General features: G+C 48.3%; 1 protein-coding gene across 1 annotated transcript in view; it reads left to right on the top strand.

Annotated features, from left to right (window-relative positions):
- SPTBN4 (spectrin beta, non-erythrocytic 4) overlaps positions 1-20,808 on the top strand; it is a 373,692-nt gene that overhangs the window by 169,402 nt on the left and 183,482 nt on the right. Inside the window, 3 exon segments of the mRNA XM_030219988.1 lie at positions 4,814-5,684; positions 6,759-6,896; positions 11,313-12,069. Of these exon segments, the coding sequence (XP_030075848.1) occupies positions 4,814-5,684; positions 6,759-6,896; positions 11,313-12,069 (1,766 nt within the window).

Here is a 20,808-nt window from a genome sequence, read left to right as displayed (position 1 = left end):
ATACACAGTCTGTTTTTTCTAGCAAAAAAGGTGCCGGTACTCAAATGCCAGGCCACCCTTCAGGGGTGGGGTGATCACTGAAGGACCCACCCCACAATAGCCAGGCCCCCTGCAACCAGTCATAGAATCAATGACAAGGCAGAATTGGTGTGTAGAGCCTGAGTTCTTTCATTATAACTTGGGGACCATGGGTCAATTTTAGCAGACAATGGAAAAGGTGCCGGTACTCAGTACCCCCAAGTACCCCCTCAAAAAAACCCCTGGATATACACTCCTTTTGCAAACCCCCCTTGTCTTCCAATCCCCCCCCCCCTCCCATACCTCTACCTCCATGAGCACTTTATCCTTCTCTCGTTCCTTCTTCCAAATTATGTGGTATCTCTCACCCACACTCATTTAGCTGAGTCATGGAATGAATAGAGGAGAAGAGATAAAGTGCTCATGCAGGAAGAGATATGAGGGGGATTGGAAGACGGGGGGGTTTGCAACAGGAGTGTATATCTGATATTTTCCCATTTCAGCCTCCTAGTAATTTCTTGAAATTCTTTCCTCCCATGCAGGAGGAAAATCGGTATACAGTTCCAATGTTTGACCTTCTCATTTAAAGGATCCCAGCGATCTAGCTGCTGCCATTCTTTTCTTCCAAGATATAATCATGAAAATAGGTCATAATGTCCCTTGGATGATTATTTCTTTTTGGCCCCAGAGTTCTGTGAACTCTGTCAAATTTGATATCTGGGATGTCCTTGGCTTGTCCTGCAGCTTCTAGAATTGCTTTATAGGTCTTTGTGGTTGTACTATTGCATCAGCATAATCCAGAAGGCCTCTCAGTCTGATATTGTTGTGACAGGATCTATTTTCTAAGATTTCAGTCTTATTCCAAAATTCAGCATCTCTCCCCCTATATGTTACGTAAGTACATAAGTATTGCCATACTGGGAAAGACCAAAGGTCCTTCAAGCCCAGCATCCTGTTTTCCAACAGTGGCCAATCCAGGTCACAAATACCTGGCAAGATCCCAAAAAAGTACAAAACATTTTATACTGCTTATCCCAGAAATAGTGGATTTTCCCCAAGTCCATTTAATAATGGTCTATGACTTTTCCTTTAGGAAGCCGTCCAAACCTTTTAAAAACTCCGCTAAGCTAACTGCCTTTACCACATCTGGCAACGAATTCCAGAGTTTAATTACACGTTGAGTGAAGAAGCATTTTCTCCAATTCGTTTTATACTACATTGTAGCTTCATCGCATGCCCCCTAGTCCTAGTATTTTTGGAAAGGATAAACAGACGCTACATCTACCCGTTCAACTCCACTCACTATTTTATAGACCTGTATCATATCTCCCCTCAGCCGCCTTTTCTCCAAGCTGAAGAGCCCTAGCCGCTTTAGCCTTTCCTCAGGGAAGTCGTTCCATCCCCTTTACCATTTTCGTTGCCCTTCTCTGCAGCTTTTCTAATTCCACTATATCTTTTTTGAGATGCGGTGTCCAGAATTGAACACAGTATTCGAGGTGCGGTCGCACCATGGAGCGATACAAAGGAATTATAACATCCTCATTTTGGTTTTTCATTCCTTTCCTAATAATACCTAACATTCTATTTGCTTTCTTAGCCGCAGCAGCACACTGAGCAGAAGGTTTCAATGTATCATCAACGATGACACCTAGATCCCTTTCTTGGTCCATGACTCCTAACGTGGAACCTTGCATGACATAGCTATAATTCGGGTTCCTCTTTCCCACATGCATCACTTTGCACTTGCTGACATTAAACGTCATCTGCCATTTAGACACCCAGTCTCCCAGGCTCGTAAGGTCCTCTTGTAATTTTTCACAATCCTCCCACAATTTAACGACTTTGAATAACTTTGTGTCATCAGCAAATTTAATTACCTCACTAGTTACTCCCATCTCTGTGTCATTTATAAATATTTTAAAAAGCAGCGGTCCTAGCACTGACCCCTGCGGAACCCCACTAACTACTCTTCTCCATTGAGCATGCTGACCATTTAACCCTACTCTCTGTTTTCTATCTTTTAACCAGTTTTTAATCCACAATAGAACACTACCTCCTATCCCATGACTCTCCAATTTCCTCTGGAGTCTTTCATGTACTTTGTCAAACGCCTTCTGAAAATCCAGATACACAATATCAGCCGGCTCCCCTTTATCCACATGTTTGTTCACCCCTTCAAAGAAATGTAGTAGATTGGTGAAGCAAGATTTCCCTTCACTAAATCCATGTTGGCTTTGTCTCATTAATCTATGCTTTTGAATATGCTCTGTAATTTTGTTCTTAATAATAGTCTCTACCATTTTGCATGCCTGCCAGGGTTTCACTTTGCTCCTCCATCTTTGCTTCAGTTTCATTGGCTCTCCATCCCAACTTTTGAGACCTGTGATTTTAGTTCCCTTAGGAGTGATTTGTAAGTCCCATCAAACTGTGGCAATATCTTGTTTGAAGTCCATGAACCACTCTTACATTTCCTCTCACTTCAGCATCTCCTCTCGATTCAGCATCTCTTCTATATTGTTCATAATTTCTGATTTGCTTCACACAGGCTATTTCAGGGCAGTGCCACTGGCCACATATGAAAATTTCTTTACAGCAATAGTTTTTCAGTGCAATGCTATCAGTCTGCTTATCACCTTGATCTTTCGCTGTCCAGGAACTGAGAGAGAGGAGTTTAGTGGAATTTTAATGTCCTGATCACAGGAACTTTGTATTCTAAAAGCTGGAGCTTCTCATTTAGGCAGCAGTTCCGGAGCCTGTTATCACTTCCTCCAGGAAGATGGTCATTTTAATTTCTAAGAGCTTATGTATCATATTTGTTCTGTTTCTCCTCTCCTGCAGTGTCTTGAAGAGTTTTGAGTCTTATAGGGCAGTGTAGGTGAACGTGTGCATAGGGGGAGCATTCCTGGCCTTTGGATATATTGTCATGTCTGTGGTCGTGACCACCCTCAGACTTACCCTATTTCTGGGAATCAGTGTCTGTGCTGGTTTCTGTCTACTTCTGAGTTGGCTCTGTTTCTGTCTCTGGGTGCTGGCCACTTCCAGCATGGCGCTGATTGCCTCAGTATACTGCTCCTGTGTGGGTTTAACCTCTCTGTGCTTCAGTATACTGTTCCTGAGTTAGCTCTATCTCTGTCTCTGTGGGCTGGCTGCTCTAATGGCTTCACTACTCTACACTTGTGTGTATTAGGCCTCTCTGTACTTCAGTGGGCTGTTCCTGAGGTAGCTCTGTCTCAGGCTGGGTGGGCTGGCTGCTTCCAGCCTGACACTAATTACCTCAATAGACTACACCTGTGTGGGTTAGGTCTCTCTGGGCTTCTGTATGCTCCTTGCCTGTGGCCTGAAGGGGTGACCTCATCTGTCAGGGCCTTCTTAAGGAACTGGTGTTCTGGTCTTCAGTGCCTTTGCATTGCCAATGCCTACGCAGTGCCTTAGGTCCCAAGGTTAGTGTGCTGTTTGCACAGTTAGCTTTCCTTGTCTTTTCTTGTGGGCTTCCTTTTCTTGTGGGCTTCCAGTCCTTCTGCTTTGCTAGTTACTATCACCTGTGGGCCTTGCCTTCTGGCTCAGGGTATTATTGCTCGTAGGCTTTCTGCCTAGTCTATTACTTACCTGTGGGCTTCTTGCTTTCCTGCTCTGGGTATTATTGCTCTGTGGGCTTTCAGCTCTTCTGTATCTATTGTTCTGTGGGCTTTCAGCCCTTCTGTGCCCATTGCTCTGAGGGCCTCCAGTCTATCTGTGTATATCCCTTTTATCTGTGGGCTTCCAGGCCTTCTGGCTGTATTACTGCGGCCTGGGGGTTTCCAGCCTTTCTGTGGGCTTCTAGCTTTTCTGGGTGTATCTCTCTGACCTGTAGGCTTTCAGCCTTTCTGTGTGTATTATTCTCTGTGGGCTTCTAGGCTTTCTGTTATCCCTGTGCAGTGGCTCTGCTCCCTGTCTGAGGTTGGTTTGTGGCTGTTGCTGCAGCCATTTCTCTCCTTTCTGTCTGTTAGCTACTGTAGCTCCAGTCTAACCCTTCCTCTGGCAAGCGTATCTGTCATTCCCATTCCCTTGAGCTTAGCTTGTATGTAGCTCCTGTGTCCTCTTTCCTGCCAAGCTAAGCTTCCTTGGACATCCTGCCTGCCTAGTGTTTGGGTGAACCCGGATCCAGTCAAGCTGTGCCAGTTTCCCGAATCCTGTGGGAGAAGCCTGTATTGAGTATCCTGTATCCTGCTTCTCAAGCCTGAACCCTGCTGTTGGATGTTGTTCCTGGATTCCTTGTTGCTTCCCTCTTCAGCTCCAGCCCAGCCACTCCAGTCCTGTCTCCTTCAGCCTGTCTTAGGGTTGCCTGTTTCCTGTTGGGTGGTTTTGCCTGCTGCTGCCACCTCCGTGACAGCGGCCCAAGGGCTCACATTTCCCCGAGAGACCTGACATATATGAAGGATTTCAAATAGGAGCATTGTCAAGAAGGTGGGGATCATGACCACAGTAAGAGTTTAAAAAATATTTGAATGAAAAGGAATGATGAGGGCCTAAGTCAGTGGTTCCCAAACCTGGTCCTAGATGCACTCCAGCCAGTCAGGTTTTTGGGATATCCACCATGAATATTCATGAGAGAGATTTGCATGCAGTGGAGGCAGTGCATGCAAATCTCTCTCATGAATATTCATGGTGGATATCCCAAAAACCTGACTGGCTGGGGTGCCTCCAGGATTCTATGAAAGGTGAAATGCTAAAAATAATCAACCAAACAGTAATTGAAAACTTGCATGATTGATGTAGAAGAAAACAGAAATTACTGATTGGTATTCTTTTCTTCCAGGTTACCAACCGTGTGACCCTCAGGTGATTTGCAACCGGGTTAATCATGTGAAAACCTGTATGGAGGAGCTGCGTGATCTCGCCATGAGACGCCATATAGAATTGGAGGAATCCAGCCAACTTTGGGCTTTTTTGCAAGAGATGGAAGAGGCAGAAAGTTGGGTACGGGAAAAGGAGCAGATACTCTCCTCTCAGAGCTGTGGAAAGGATTTGAGCAGTGTCATGAGGCTTATGAGCAAACACAAGATTTTAACCGGGGAATTGGGCAGGAGGAGGACTCTACTCAACCAAACTATGAAGAAAGGAGAGCAGATCTTGGCCAAGAAACGCTTTAAAGCCACCAACATCTATGAGAAAATCAAAGAAGTCAGGGTGCAGTGGACAAGGCTGGAGGAAATGACTACTGTCCATCAACAGAAGCTCCAGGAAGCCTCCAATTTCCACCAGTTCAGTGCGGACACAGATGACTTGGTGGCTTGGCTCCAGGACATTTACCGCCTCGTGTCCAGTGATGACTTTGGCCATGATGAGTACTCAACCCAGTCTCTGGTGAAAAAGCACAAAGGAGTGGTGGAAGAGATTGAGAAGTATCGGACAGTGGTCTTGTCTCTGCGTAAACACCTGTCTGTTTTGGCGCCAGAGTACCGGGACTTGGTGGATGTGCAGATCCACATTGTGGAGGTGGAGCAGCTCTACAGTGAGGTGGCAGAAGTGGCAGTCCTGCGGCGGCAGTGGCTGCAGGATGCTTTGGCCGTCTACAGGATGTTCAGTGAGGTGAATGCCTGTGAGGTCTGGATTGATGAGAAAGAACAGTGGCTAAACAGAATGGAGGTACCAGAAAAGCTGGAAGACGTTGAGGTGGTCCAGCACAGGTATGAAACCTGATCAAACCTACGGGACTAAGATGCTATCAGATTAAGCCCCTTTGGCCAGTTTGTTTGGTTTTAAAAGCAGGGTACAAACCTAAGACTAGAGCCATTTTCACATTTGCAGTGTACAGGGTTCTGCTAGCAGTACTGACCTTGGAGAAAACTGGATTCTCTGCAGACTGTTTGATCTTTTTTGTTGGACTAATGTAAGAGTTATTGAAAGATAATGTTGTACATGAGATTTTGAAAGCATTTAGGTCTCTTCTACAGGAGTGACTTCCACTTTTAAGTTGGTATTCAGAGCATATTTTTGGGGTGCTGCTATGCACTTCTTTTTGTCCTCAGAATGTTTCTGTGTTGATAAGCATGTTTCAAATTACTTAGCTCACATGCCTGCACACTAATACATGATTTGCCAACTGTCACTTGTTTTTATTTATGATATCAACACTGTTAAGATCCAATTTCCAGGAGCAAGTATATGTAATATGCCTTCAAAACCACACATGTATGCAGTTAACTATGTAAATAATTACAAATTTAGCAGCTTCATAAAGAATGTTTTGAGGTTTGAAATTGTATAATCACTCCTGCTGATGGAGTGCAAACAGAGCTTGTGCAAGGGTAGTAGGTGCCCTAGGCGAACCTTCAGCCTGATAACGCCCCCCCCCCTTCTTCAATTAATTTTCAGGCCTCTAGCCTGCAGCTTCTCCAGTCTTGATTGTCGCACAAGCATCCCATAAAAAAGCAGGTTAAAGTAGATGCTGATGGCTCTTTCAGTTAGTGTGGCTGATCGGATCTGTTGTTTTGCTTTGATTGCCGCTGCTCATCACTGCCCCCCAGATCCTGATACGCTAGGTGAAACACCTAGTTTTGCCTAATGGGTTAGCTAGCCAAATGTGCAAAAAGCACTCCGTTTATTCACATATTGGAACTTCGTGTCATATCTGGCAGCTGTCATGTAGGAGTGCATTGTGTAGCTGAGGGACAAGGCGGAGTTCTTTTGGAAACTGTAAATGTGTATGAGTGGCTTTTTATGGTAACATGTTGTTGTTGTGATGTTCATATTTTCTGCAGGTTTGAGAGTCTAGATCAGGAAATGAACAGCTTAATGGGACGTGTCCTGGATGTGAACCAGATTGTGCAACACCTGGTTGATGGAGGTCACCCCAGTGCTTCCGAAGTCAGAGCTTGTCAAGATCATTTGAATAGCAGGTGATGAGCTGCTCAGTATCACACTGATGACTAATAGGTGCCTTGTTTTTTCTAAGAAAGCGCTGTCCCAGTGTCCCAGGTTAACATTTGGAGTGGGGAACCTCTTTTCAGTGAGTAAGCACATACCAAGTTTGCCAGCATGGTGTTGAGGGTGGCTCTTCTCCCTGAGCTAGTACTGATCCATTGTTTCCAGCATGGTGTTTAAAGAGGAGGATGTTTTCTCTCTGAGCCACTAACCCAGGGTTCTAGCAAGGGGTTTTTTTTTTTTTTTTGGGGGGGGGGGCTTTTCCCCCTGAACCATTTCTGACCCAGTGTCCCAGCATGGTGTTGAAGAGGAAAGGCTCTTCCCTCTCAGTCTGTACTGACCGAATATCCCACTATAGTGTTGCTACTATTTGGGTTTCTGCCAGGTATTTGTGACTTGGATTGGCCTCTGTTGGAAACAAGGTACTGAACTAGATGGACCATTGGTGTGACCCAGTATGACTATTCTTATGTTCTTATAGTCTCTTTCCTCTGAGCCAGCACTGACCCAATATCCCAGCATGGTGCTAAGGGACTCTCTTTCTTTAGAGCCAGTTCTGACCTGTTGTCCCATCATAAGTTGGGGGGGGGGGGGCTTCTTTCTGAGCCATCACTGACCCAGTGACCCAACGTAGTGTTGGGTCTGCCTTTCTCCCTTCTGAGCCAACACTGACTCAGTGTCCTAACCTGGTTTTGGGGAAGGGGGTACTCTTATCTCTGAGCCACTTTGAACTCTATAGGGTCCATTTTGAAGGGGTTTAAGTACCTAAATAAGGAAGTTAATAGTCAGATATTCAAAAGATCTAAGTATAGACCTTCCGCAGTATTACTCACAAAGATGTTAAAAAGGGCTGGCCTGAGGACCGATCCCTTTCTTCAGAGCAAGCTCCATTTGCCACTGCCCTCTGTCTCCTCCCATTTAGCCAGTTTTTAACCCAGTCAGCCGGAGAATAAAAATGGTGCAGGGTGGACTTCTATGGTCTGTGCCCTGAGAAAGGCAGGGACAAATCAAACTCGAATATACATATAAACTCATTATCTTGTTGGGCAGACTAGATGGACAGTTCAGGTCTTTATCTGCCGTCATTTACTATGTTACTTTGATCTGGCTTATTAAAGTCATAGGAGGCAATTCTGTAACTGGGCTCCATGAATTTGGTGTCTAGATACAGTGCGCTAAGGGGTCCTTTTACCAAGCTGTGCTAAAGAGTGGTTGGCGCTGATGTCATCATGTGTTCTTTCCACGTGCTGTGGCCACTTTTAGCGTGGTGGTAAAATGGCCGCTGTGCTACATTTTATTGTGATGGCCACGAGCTAATTTTCCCATTAGCGAGTGGCCATTACCGTGGGAGCCTTTACTGCCACCTATTTTGAAGGCGGTAAAGGCTCCCACGCTACTCCTGCCTTGTGCGCTGATTGGGAAACTACCACGAGATGTCTCGGCGCATCCCGTAGTAGTGCCCTTTTTAGTGAGTGGTAGGCCCGCATTAGGCCTACCATGCCTTAGTAAAAGGGACCCTAAGTGCTAATTCTATAATAGCATCTGGATACCTAGATTTTATTATAGAATACTAGCGTAAATTGGCAACTACATGCATACATTTAGGTGCGCCCACTTACATCATGTCAGTAGCAAGTGTAAATGTACATTCCTAAATATAGCACTTTAATGTGACACTTAAAGTAATCTGTAAGTTACACATACAAATTTTAGACACTCTCATGCTCTGGCTGTGCATCTCCCCCCTATGCACATGCCCTTGCATTTACCTGCTAAAGTTATAGAATACCGCTTAAGACCCAGCTAGCATTAATGCACATAAATTGCAACAGTCACCTGTGTAAGTGCTATAACTTACGAACGCACTTGCATAAATGTAGGTACCATGTTATAGAATGAGGGGGTAAAGCCCTTCTAAGCCCTTAAATTTAAGTGCCTTAATTCACAAGGGGCCTGATATTCAGATCCCTTTCCCCTCCCACCATGGATTTGCATAAGGCCTGACCAAGTCTCACCCTCCACCCCTGTAGGCCTCCCCGGCACTATCTTTTAAAAGTCTGGTAGCCCAGTGGGGTGTTATGGGCAGGAGCATTGCTCACTTGCTCCTGGCTGTCATGGCTGCTAGTGCAAAATGACTGCCATGACCTCTATCAGAAGTCTCAAAGAGGGGCCTGTAGGGGTGGGGTATTGGTGAGGTTTGAGGAGGGCTTTGTCAACCTTTATACATGTCCGGGGTGGGAGGGAGAAGAAAGGGAGATTCAGAGGAGTAGAGGGCACCAATCTGCATCCCTATTGCAGGTCCCAGTAGCCTCATTATGCTGAATTAGCACTGGATATTATGTGCTGGTGCCTGAAAATGGCCCAGCATTGAGTATCCAGAGCTAATTCTGACCACGGCGATCAGCATAAAAAAAAACAAAAACAAAACCTCTGGTTGCCACAGACTGGATAATAGTAAGTTAGGTCCTTAAATTTGGCTAAGGGATAATTTAAGGACTTACAATTCAGGCTTCAAAGTGAAACATTGGCCCCCAAATTCTATTACGGGCCCCCTGCATTTACATACTACTTGCATGTACAGAATTCCAGAATGCTAGCACTTACATGGTTAATTGGCAGCAAAGCAACTAAGCGCTATTCTGATAGGGCACTCATAAATGCACAGCATGTTTCTACAAGGGTGGCGTTCACATGGATGGAGCTGCTGCTTACAGAATATAGTTAATTACTCATGTTTCTGCCTCGTTTAGGTGCCTGCAGTTACACCAGTAAATGTTAGGTATGCTGATGATATTATAGAATAATCTCTCCAGGATGTGCAACACAGTAACACGGGGATGGTCAAAGCACGCAATACAGAAGAAAAAGTAAAACGGTACCAAGGGCTTACCGCCATTGTCTGAGGATAGCATTTTACTGAGCTACGACGCAGTGCAACTTTAGTCCATGCTTGCTAGAGTTGGGATCCCCCTGTTTTTCTGATATTTGAGAGTCTAGATTTATACACCTATTTGACTCCTAACACAGGCATTTAGCACCAAAATACGACCCAAACCGGGTCAGTGAATAAAGGACCATTGTTTATTTCAACCTTGAAGGCCCTTGGTGCTGTTTCCTTTTTGCTATAGAACAGGGGTATCCAACCTTGGCCCTTGCCAGGTCGGGTTTTCCGAAGTTCCCCAATGAATATGCATAATTACAGTAACTGTTACTCATAACTTTAATTGCAAAGATTCTCTATGAAATATCTCAAATATACATAAAATCCCCTTCCCTCAATATTAACCATACACTCTTCACACATTCATACCAATCTAAGAATAGTACAATCTACTAATAATCCCTGTGTAGCTGGAATTTCGCTATCAAAATACTGTAAATATTTATCATTTTACTTTTAAAGTCCTATATTACTTTCTATGGATCTTCTATTACAAAAACAGTTCCACTTAAATCCTACTATATAGGGCATTAGTTGTGTACATGGAGTTTTAAAACCATATAGACATCCTTTTATTGCAGAAGACACGAAGGAAGGAGTGACTTCATGAAAAGGAACTCGTTGTCGGAATATGCAAGGACGTTTGAAGTAAAGAAACATATAAGCTACATATTGAGGAACTATTTTCACCCGAAAATGTGATTGAGGAAGTAATTGTAAATATCTATCAGTTTCCTCAGCAGCAGAAATTTACATGAAAGTTGTTTGGAGTATTGAAATATTGTCTACAAGTGACTTGTGCAATAACAGGATGTCTATATGGTTTAAAAACTCGATGTACACAACTAATGCCTTATATAGTAGGATTTAAGAGGAGTTGTTTTTGTAATAGAAGATCCATACAGAGTAATATAGGGCTTTAAAAGTAAAATGATAAATATTTACAGTATTTTGATAGCAAAATTCCAGCTGTATTAGTCTTAGATTTGTATGAATGTGTGAAAAGTGTATGGTTAATATTGAGGGAAGATGATTTTATGTATATTTGAGATATTTAATAAAGAATCTTTGCAATTAAAGTTGTGATCTTTGCAATTAAAGTTGTGAGTAACAGTTACTGTAATTAGGGATATTATTTGTAACTAGAGGATAGAATATAATCAGTAGATGTTTATACAATGAATATGCACGAGATCTATTTGCATACAATGGAGGATTTCATTGGGGAAATCCTGAAAACGTGACAGGATTGCAGCCCTTGAGGACTGAGGTTGGATAACCCTGCTATAGAATAAGCTCTCACCATTCTACATTAGGGTGCCAGACAGAAGCACCCATTTATAGACTTCCCTCAGCTTATTTTTCTAAGTTGACCCCTATATCTCAGCATTCGTAAGGGGGCACTCTGTTCTGATTTCTTTCCTGTATTGTTTTTATTATCTTCTTACAGGTGGAACAAGATTGTTGAGCTTGTCGAACAAAAGAAGGATCATTTGAACTCTATCCTGCAGATTCAGAACTACCTTCTGGAATGCACTGAGCTGAAGTCCCAGATCTCAGAGAAGAGAAAGGCCATGGAGTGCACACAGCACAGCAGTGGTGACCTAGGGGGAGTCCTTTCCCTTCAGCGGAAACTCTCCACCATGGAAGCCGCTCTGGTGGCAATAGAGCCTAAGCTGATCCAGCTGCAGCAGGAGGCAGAAGTACTGGCCACTGCCCACCCAGCCCAAGCCCTGGGTATTCTTATGCAGTTTGAGGAGATCAGTGAGGAGTGGGAGGCTTTGAAGAAGACCTTGCAGGGCTGTGAAGACTCGCTGACCGTGGCCACTAGGCTGCAGCAGTTCATTCAGGACCTGGATAACTTTCTCACCTGGCTGGTCAAGACCCAGACAGCTGTTGCCACAGAGGAGCTGCCCAATAACCTCCAGGAGGCTGAGAAGCTCCTAAATCAGCATGCAACCCACAAAGAGGAGATAAACCATTATGAAGAGGAGTATAATAAGATCCAGGCTCTGAGTGAGCTGCTGTCTGTGGAGGAAGCGGACATTCCCTACCTGTCCCTACAGCAGTGGCTCCAGAAACTGGAGGCAGGCTGGACCAAGCTGCTGCTCATGTGGGAGACCAGGCGGGAAGTCCTTGTGCAGTCTCACATCTTTCATCTCTTCTTGCGGGATGTCAAGCAGGCTGAGATGTGTCTGAACAACCAGGTAACCTGGCCATAGAGGCTGTTTAGTAACGGCAGGGTGGATAGAAGCATAAACGTCCCGTCTCATTTGTAGACTCGGACACATTGTAGCAGAAGTAAAACCCAGATTCTTTACTGCTGAGTTATATTACAAACTGGTCTTCCCTTTATAACTGAAGACATAGGGTAATTTTTTAGCCAGCCACCTAAGTTATGTGGGAACAATGTGGATATGTTACTTCAGTTTTAAAAGAGGAAGTGTGCACATATTTTTCCCTTTAAAAATTGCCCCATAGAAGGTATCAGCCACATTTATACCTGCTCTGAGGCACCTAATTTCAAGTTTATTTTACATGTTTATGTAAGTACTTTAAATCATGTTTAGTGATAATATTTACTGATCAGTAGATAACATCCAAAATTACAGCAGATCATTACAGACAGTGAACATTTTTCAAACCATTTCCCCCCTTTCATCAACCCTCCCATCCCTCCCCCAGCGAAACATACAAGATTAGTCATGTGGAGGTGCATGAGTCCTGGGCTCGCTGATTAAGAATTTTATGTGTGGAAGACTGTAGGGTTACCAAAAGTGTGCCCAGATCAGTTGGAAACACACTCCCTGTGGGGTGGAGATATCCTGAATACTTAGTCTCTCCATAGCCAAAAGTGAAATCATCTGAGATCACCACAGGGTTAAGGAAGATTCAGTGGAATCCAGCCAGCAGAGGAGAATCTATTTCTTCCCCATGAGTACAGTCCGTTCTCCGAGGACAAGCAGGCTGCTTGTTCTCACGACTGGGTGACGTCCGCGGCAGCCCCCACCAACCGGAAAAAGCTTCGCGGGACGGTCGGCACGCAGGGCACGCCCACCGCGCATGCGCGGCCGTCTTCCCGCCTGTGCGCGACCGCTCCCGCCAGTTCCTTTTTTTCCGCGTCTGGAGAGAGTCGTGCTTTGCCGCTCTCTCTATTCTCAGCCGCCGGAAAGTCGATCGCGTTTACGCGAATCGTTTAAATTTTCGTTTCTTTTTTCTATTTGGTTGTACACCGCCCGGTTTTCTTTAAAAAAAAAAAAAAAACCTGAGCGTGTGGAGCACGCGCTCCCCTTTTTCCCTTGCTTCTAGTGGGGACGCCGCGTTGCGGCCTAGTGGCCGCACGGTCGTTTTTCCCCTTTTTCGAGGTGTGATTTCCGCCACCATCGACGACTTTGACTTCGCCGACGCGATTTTTCCGTCGATGTCCTCGAAGGTCCCGAGTGGATTTAAAAAGTGTGGTCGGTGCGGCCGGCCGATCTCGCAGACCGACACCCACGCTTGGTGCCTCCAGTGCCTCGGGCCGGAGCACAATCTCAAGTCGTGTCCCCTGTGTCTCGGTCTCCGGAAATGGACTCAGGTTGCGAGGCAAGTTCTACGGGACCGTCTTTTTGGAACTTGCGCCGGCCCCTCGATGTCGACCTCGACGGCATCGGTATCGACGCCCGGTCCTTCGGTACCGGTATCGATGCCCGAGACATCGGCACCGATGGCATCGACCCCAGGAGAACAGGTCCCGTCGGCCCGCCGGTCCTCCGGTGAGGGTAGAGGTGAGAGGCCGCGTGGGCAGTCGGCCCCGGTCACTCCCTCAGCCCGTGGTCCACGGGACCGAACCCTGTCTGACCCGGCTCCTCGAGACCGAGGGGGATCGTCCTCCTCCTCCTCCATACCTCCCGGCGCCGGTGACGTGCATCGAAAGAAGGATAAGAAGCGTCGTCACCGGTCGCCCTCGGTGCATCTGGACATCGGAGAGGAGGCGACGCCGAAGCGTCCACGTCGAGAGGAGAGGTCCCCGTCGGTTGTGGAGGTACCGATGCGTCAGGGTTCCGGCACCTCGGTGCCGTCTCCTGGCCCCCATCAGCTTCTGGCGCCGACACCCCTACCGGCCCCACCGCCTTTCCCGGCAGCGGGCCTGGACGAGTGCCTCAGAGCCATCCTTCCGGGGATCCTGGAAGGGCTGATGCGCCAGGCTGTGCCGGCGCCGGGGGTGCTTGCGCCCTCGGCGCCGATGTCTGTGGCGCCGGCGAGCTCTAGCCCGGCGCCGGGGCCGTCGACACCGCCGCCGCTTGCGGCGCCGGTCTCGACTGCTACGCAGGTGGAGTCCCCGTCGACGTCGATGGAGGGAGCTTCGTCCCCGCCGGCGCGGGAGTCCACCGCTCGACGACACCGAGACCTCGGTGCCTCGACGTCGAGCCGGGCCCGGTTCAGGACTCAGCTACATGAGCTTATGTCCGATACCGAGGATGAGGCCTCGTGGGGGGAAGAGGAGGACCCTAGATATTTCTCCTCAGAGGAGTCTACGGGCCTTCCCTCGGACCCCACGCCTTCACCGGAGAGGAAGCTCTCACCTCCTGAGAGTCTCTCCTTTGCCTCCTTTGTGCGGGATATGTCTATCAGCATTCCCTTCCCCGTGGTCTCTGTGGAAGAGCCGAGGGCCGAGATGCTCGAGGTCCTCGACTATCCATCACCACCTAGAGAGTCCTCCACGGTACCGCTGCACAATGTCCTCAAGGAGACACTGCTTCGGAACTGGGTGCGACCGTTAACTAACCCCACCATTCCCAAGAAAGCAGAGTCCCAGTACAGGATCCACTCTGACCCAGAGTTAATGCGGCCCCAACTGCCCCATGACTCGGCGGTCGTGGATTCTGCTCTCAAGAGGGCACGGAGTTCGAGGGATACCGCCTCGGCGCCCCCGGGGCGGGAGTCTCGCACTCTGGACTCGTTTGGGAGGAAGGCCTACCAATCCTCCATGCTCGTGACCCGCATCCAGTCATACCTGCTCTATATGAGCATCCACATGCGGACCAATGTGCAGCAACTGGCGGACCTGGTCGATAAGCTCCCGCCGGAGCAGTCCAGGCCTTATCAGGAGGTGGTCAGGCAGCTGAAGGCGTGCAGAAAGTTCCTGTCCAGGGGTATCTATGACACCTGTGACATGGCTTCTCGTGCTGCGGCCCAAGGTATAGTGATGCGCAGGCTCTCATGGCTGCGTGCCTCTGACCTGGACAACCGCACCCAGCAGAGACTGGCCGACGTCCCTTGCCGGGGGGATAATATTTTTGGTGAGAAGGTCGAGCAGCTGGTGGACCAACTGCATCAGCGGGAAACCGCCCTCGACAAGCTCTCCCACCGGGCGCCTTCAGCATCCACCTCAGCAGGTGGACGTTTTTCCCGGGCCCGGCAGGCTGCACCCTATTTTTTTGCAAAGCGTAGGTACAACCAGCCGGCCCGAAGGCCTCGTCAGGCACAGGGACAGACCCAGCGCGCTCGTTCTCGTCAACAGCGTGCGCCTAAGCAGCCCCCTGCGCCTCCACAGCAAAAGCCGGGGACGGGCTTTTGACTGGATCCACGGGAACATAGCCGCCCTCAAAGTGTCCGTACCGGACGATCTGCCGGTCGGGGGGAGGTTAAAATTTTTTCACCAAAGGTGGCCTCTCATAACCTCCGACCAGTGGGTTCTCCAAATAGTGCGGGGCGGATACGCCCTGAATTTGGCCTCCCTGCCACCAAATTGTCCTCCGGGAGCTCAATCTTTCAGCTCCCATCACAAGAAGGTACTTGCAGAGGAACTCTCCGCCCTTCTCAGCGCCAATGCGGTCGAGCCCGTACCACCCGGGCAGGAAGGGCAGGGATTCTATTCCAGGTACTTCCTTGTGGAAAAGAAAACAGGGGGGATGCGTCCCATCCTAGACCTGAGAGGCCTGAACAAATTCCTGGTCAAAGAAAAGTTCAGGATGCTTTCCTTGGGCACCCTTCTGCCAATGATTCAGAAAAACGATTGGCTATGTTCCCTGGATTTAAAGGACGCATACACTCACATCCTGATACTGCCAGCTCACAGACAGTATCTCAGATTCCGCCTGGGCGCACGGCACTTTCAGTATTGTGTGCTGCCCTTTGGGCTCGCCTCTGCCCCACGAGTGTTTACAAAGTGCCTCATGGTGGTAGCGGCCTACCTACGCAAGCTGGGAGTGCACGTGTTCCCATATCTCGACGATTGGCTGGTCAAGAACACCTCGGAGGCGGGAGCCCTCCGGTCTATGCAGTGCACTACTCGACTTCTGGAGCTGCTGGGGTTTGTGATAAATTACCCAAAGTCCCATCTCCAGCCAACACAGTCTCTGGAATTCATAGGAGCTCTGCTGAATGCCCAGACGGCTCAGGCCTACCTTCCCGAAGCGAGGGCCACCAATCTCCTGGCCCTGGCCTCGCAGACCAGAGCGTCTCAGCAGGTCACAGCTCGGCAGATGTTGAGACTTCTGGGTCATATGGCCTCCACAGTTCATGTGACTCCCATGGCTCGTCTTCACATGAGATCTGCTCAATGGACCCTAGCTTCCCAGTGGTTCCAAGCCACCGGGAATCTAGAAGATGTCATCCGCCTCTCCACCAGTTGCCGCACTTCACTGCTCTGGTGGACCATTCGGACCAATTTGACCCTGGGACATCCATTCCAAATTCCGCAGCCCACGAAAGTGCTGACGACGGATGCATCTCGCCTGGGGTGGGGAGCTCATGTCGATGGGCTTCACACCCAGGGTCTGTGGTCCCTCCAGGAAAAGGATCTGCAGATCAACCTCCTGGAGCTCCGAGCGATCTGGAACGCACTGAAGGCTTTCAGAGATCGGCTGTCCTACCAAATTATCCAAATTCGGACAGACAATCAGGTTGCAATGTATTACGTCAACATGCAGGGGGGCACCGGATCTCGCCCCCTGTGTCAGGAAGCCGTCGGGATGTGGCGTTGGGCGTGCCGGTTCGGCATGCTTCTCCAAGCCACGTACCTGGCAGGCGTAAACAACAGTCTGGCCGACAGACTGAGCAGAGTCATGCAACCGCACGAGTGGTCGCTCCATTCCAGAGTGGTACGCAAGATCTTCCGAGAGTGGGGCACCCCCTCGGTGGACCTTTTCGCCTCTCGGACCAACCACAAGCTGCCTCTGTTCTGTTCCAGACTTCAGACACACGGCAGGCTAGCGTCAGATGCCTTTCTCCTTCATTGGGGGACCGGCCTCCTGTATGCTTATCCTCCCATACCTTTGGTGGGGAAGACCTTACTGAAGCTCAAGCAAGACCGCGGCACCATGATTCTGATCGCGCCCTTTTGGCCTCGTCAGATCTGGTTTCCTCTTCTTCTGGAGTTGTCCTCCGAAGAACCGTGGAGATTGGAGTGTTTTCCGACTCTCATCTCGCAGAACGACGGAGCGTTGCTGCACCCCAACCTTCAATCCCTGGCTATCACGGCCTGGATGTTGAGGGCGTAGACTTCGCTGCGTTGGGTCTGTCTGAGGGTGTCTCCCGTGTCTTGCTTGCCTCTAGGAAGGATTCCACTAAAAAGAGTTACTTTTTCAAGTGGAGGAGGTTTGTCGTTTGGTGTGAGAGCAAGGCCCTAGAACCTCGTTCTTGTCCTGCACAGAACCTGCTTGAATACCTTCTGCACTTATCAGAGTCTGGTCTCAAGACCAACTCAGTAAGGAATCACCTTAGTGCGATTAGTGCTTACCATTATCGTGTGGAAGGTAAAGCCATCTCTGGAGAGCCCTTAGTAGTTCGATTCATGAGAGGCTTGCTCTTGTCAAAGCCCCCTATCAAGCCTCCCACAGTGTCATGGGATCTCAACGTCGTCCTCACCCAGCTGATGAAACCTCCTTTTGAGCCACTGAATACCTGCCATCTGAAGTACTTGACCTGGAAGGTCATGTTCTTGGTGGCAGTTACTTCAGCTCGTAGGGTCAGTGAGCTTCAAGCCCTAGTAGCTCACGCTCCATATACCAAATTTCATCATAACAGAGTAGTGCTCCGCACCCACCCAAAGTTCCTGCCGAAGGTGGTGTCGGAGTTCCATCTTAACCAGTCAATTGTCTTGCCAACATTCTTCCCCAGGCCGCATACCCGCCCTGCTGAACGTCAGTTGCACACTTTGGACTGCAAGAGAGCATTGGCCTTCTACTTGGAGCGGACACAGCCCCACAGACAGTCCGCCCAATTGTTTATTTCTTTCGACCCTAACAGGCTAGGGGTCGCTGTCGGGAAACGCACCATCTCCAATTGGCTAGCAGATTGCATTTCCTTCACTTACGCCCAGGCTGGGCTGGCTCTTGAGGGTCATGTCACGGCTCATAGTGTTAGAGCCATGGCAGCGTCGGTGGCCCACTTGAAGTCAGCCACTATTGAAGAGATTTGCAAGGCTGCGACGTGGTCATCTGTCCACACATTCACCTCACATTACTGCCTCCAGCAGGATAACCGACGCGACAGTCGGTTCGGGCAGTCGGTGCTGCAGAATCTGTTTGGGGTGTAAATCCAACTCCACCCTCCAGGACCCGAATTTATTCTGGTCAGGCTGCACTCTCAGTTAGTTGTTCTTCGTAGGTCAATTTTCTGTTGTACCCTCGCCGTTGCGAGGTTCAATTGACCTGGGTTCTTGTTTTGAGTGAGCCTGAGAGCTAGGGATACCCCAGTCGTGAGAACAAGCAGCCTGCTTGTCCTCGGAGAAAGTGAATGATACATACCTGTAGCAGGTGTTCTCCGAGGACAGCAGGCTGATTGTTCTCACCTACCCTCCCTCCTCCCCTTTGGAGTTGTGTGTTTCATCTTTTTTGCTAGTCATTCAACTGGCGGGAGTGGTCGCGCACGGGCGGGAAGACGGCCGCGCATGCGCGGTGGGCATGCCCTGCGTGCCAACCGTCCCGCGAAGCTTTTTCCGGTTGGTGGGGGCTGCCGCGGACGTCACCCAGTCGTGAGAACAATCAGCCTGCTGTCCTCGGAGAACACCTGCTACAGGTATGTATCATTCACTTTTCAGAGGGTCGGCTGAACAGATAATTGGCGTATCTATTGGGTAGATATGTGCTGAAACACTTGCGACCAAAAGAGGACTACTTTCGGACAGTTCCAAAACATGTGGCTTACAGTTGCCAGAGGAGTTCAGCATTTGGTACTTAGATTGGTGGGGCAAAGTGCAGCCTTATAAGCTTGAGCTGGTGCCACGTATAAGCACAAGATAAATTTATATTGTAATTTCCACAATTGGGTGTTCTTAGCCATGATTGAGTGTGCAGGAGACAGTCTTGCACTTGCGCTGCCGTAACCCCAATCGCTAGGTCCTTGGAACACCAGGTCGCCAATAAGGTGTAGTCAGTGTTCTCTGTTGTGTCCTTTAAGAACCTATGGTGGAACTTCAGTGGTACAAGGTTTTGGGAGCCCAGTGTGAGTGCTTTGTTCAGTGTATCTTGGACATCTTCACAAAGGTTCTCCCATCCTAAACTTCTCACATAATGTTTCTACTGTAAATATGCAAAAAAAAAAATCAGTCTTTGGTATGGTAAATGCAGTTTGTAATGATTGCAGCTGTCCATCATCTATTTGCAGTTGATAATAGGTAACACAGGCCGTGAGAACGCCAACGCATGAACAATGGGGAGTCTTTGCCTGGGGTGAAATCTGGGTTCTGGTGGATGGAAATGTATGGTGTGACTGCTGCTGAAAAGTGATGTCTTTTGCAGAGCCACCTACAAGTGGCTCAAGCAGAACGAAGGGGATTTTGCCTCAGAGTCTTTAGGGTGCGCTGTGGGATTGTATGTAATTGCAAGCTGAAGTGGTCAGGTCCTAAGGATTCCAAGGAAGTGGCTGAGAAATAGTTATTCTCTCTGTACCAGTCATTAGAGCAGGCGATTGTCAGGTACCTAATGTTCAGTAAGCCCAGACCTCCATGTGACCTCGGCTTCTGCAGGACAGAGATCAAGAATCTGGCCTACCTACTCCTCCAAAGATAGCACTGTTAAAGCTCTATGGAGTGTTCACTCATCTCTGACTTTTAAAAACAGAGGCAATATCTGAAAAAGCTAGATGAGCATCATATTGAATAGATGTATTCGACCTATGAGGGTCAAAGGGTAGGCAGCCCAGAGCTGTGACAAGCGAATCATGCCCTGCAGAAGAGGGTTAACGTTACAGGCATATAAGTGGGATAAGTCAGGTGGGATACATACTCCTGGATGGGATACGTACTTCTAGATATATAAGGGGTCCATTCGACCAACTCAGAGGGAAGCTACTCTTCCAGTAGTCATCCTTATCAAAGGATATAGGCAGCGTCTATGACTTCTGGAGATTGAGCTTGCCCATATTGCTGTATTATCTACAGCAGAGCCGGCAACGACCAATGAGGATCTGTTAAGGTCAACAGCAGATCATCTGCATAAGCCAACAATTTTACAGAGGCAGTCTCCAATCTGACACCAGACACTGCTTGCGCTCCTCTCAACATACACAACAGAGGTTCAAGCGAGAGTGGATAACATTGGCGAGTTCCATGACCCGAGGAGAAAAACAGGGTGCCAACTCTGTTTACTAAAATGGAGGCCTTTGGGTCAGCATAGAGAGAGCCTATACCATGTGTTTAAACCTCCAGGTTCTGATATAGTGCAAAGTGTCGAACAAGAAGGACCACTGAAACTGGTCAAATGCCTGCTCTGCATCTAAACTGGCCACCATCATCAGGACCTTAAATATGGAACTATGGGACATGGCTGTCAACAGCCTTCTCACATTATGCACTGAGTGGTGGCCCTGCACGAAGCCTACTTGATCATCCGCGATTAGCGTAGAAAGCCTCGTAGCCAGGCAGTCTGCTAGTATGCGCGAGAGGATCTTCACATCTACATTTATCGATGATATGGGACTGTAGTCCTCTGGGGTAGTACAATGTCACCCCGGTTTTGGGA

The sequence above is a fragment of the Microcaecilia unicolor genome, chromosome 11 (assembly GCF_901765095.1).
Source record: "Microcaecilia unicolor chromosome 11, aMicUni1.1, whole genome shotgun sequence".
Lineage (NCBI taxonomy): Eukaryota > Metazoa > Chordata > Amphibia > Gymnophiona > Siphonopidae > Microcaecilia > Microcaecilia unicolor.
The sequence above is the reverse complement of the archived record's forward strand: the minus strand, read 5'-3'. Positions and strand labels throughout refer to the sequence as shown.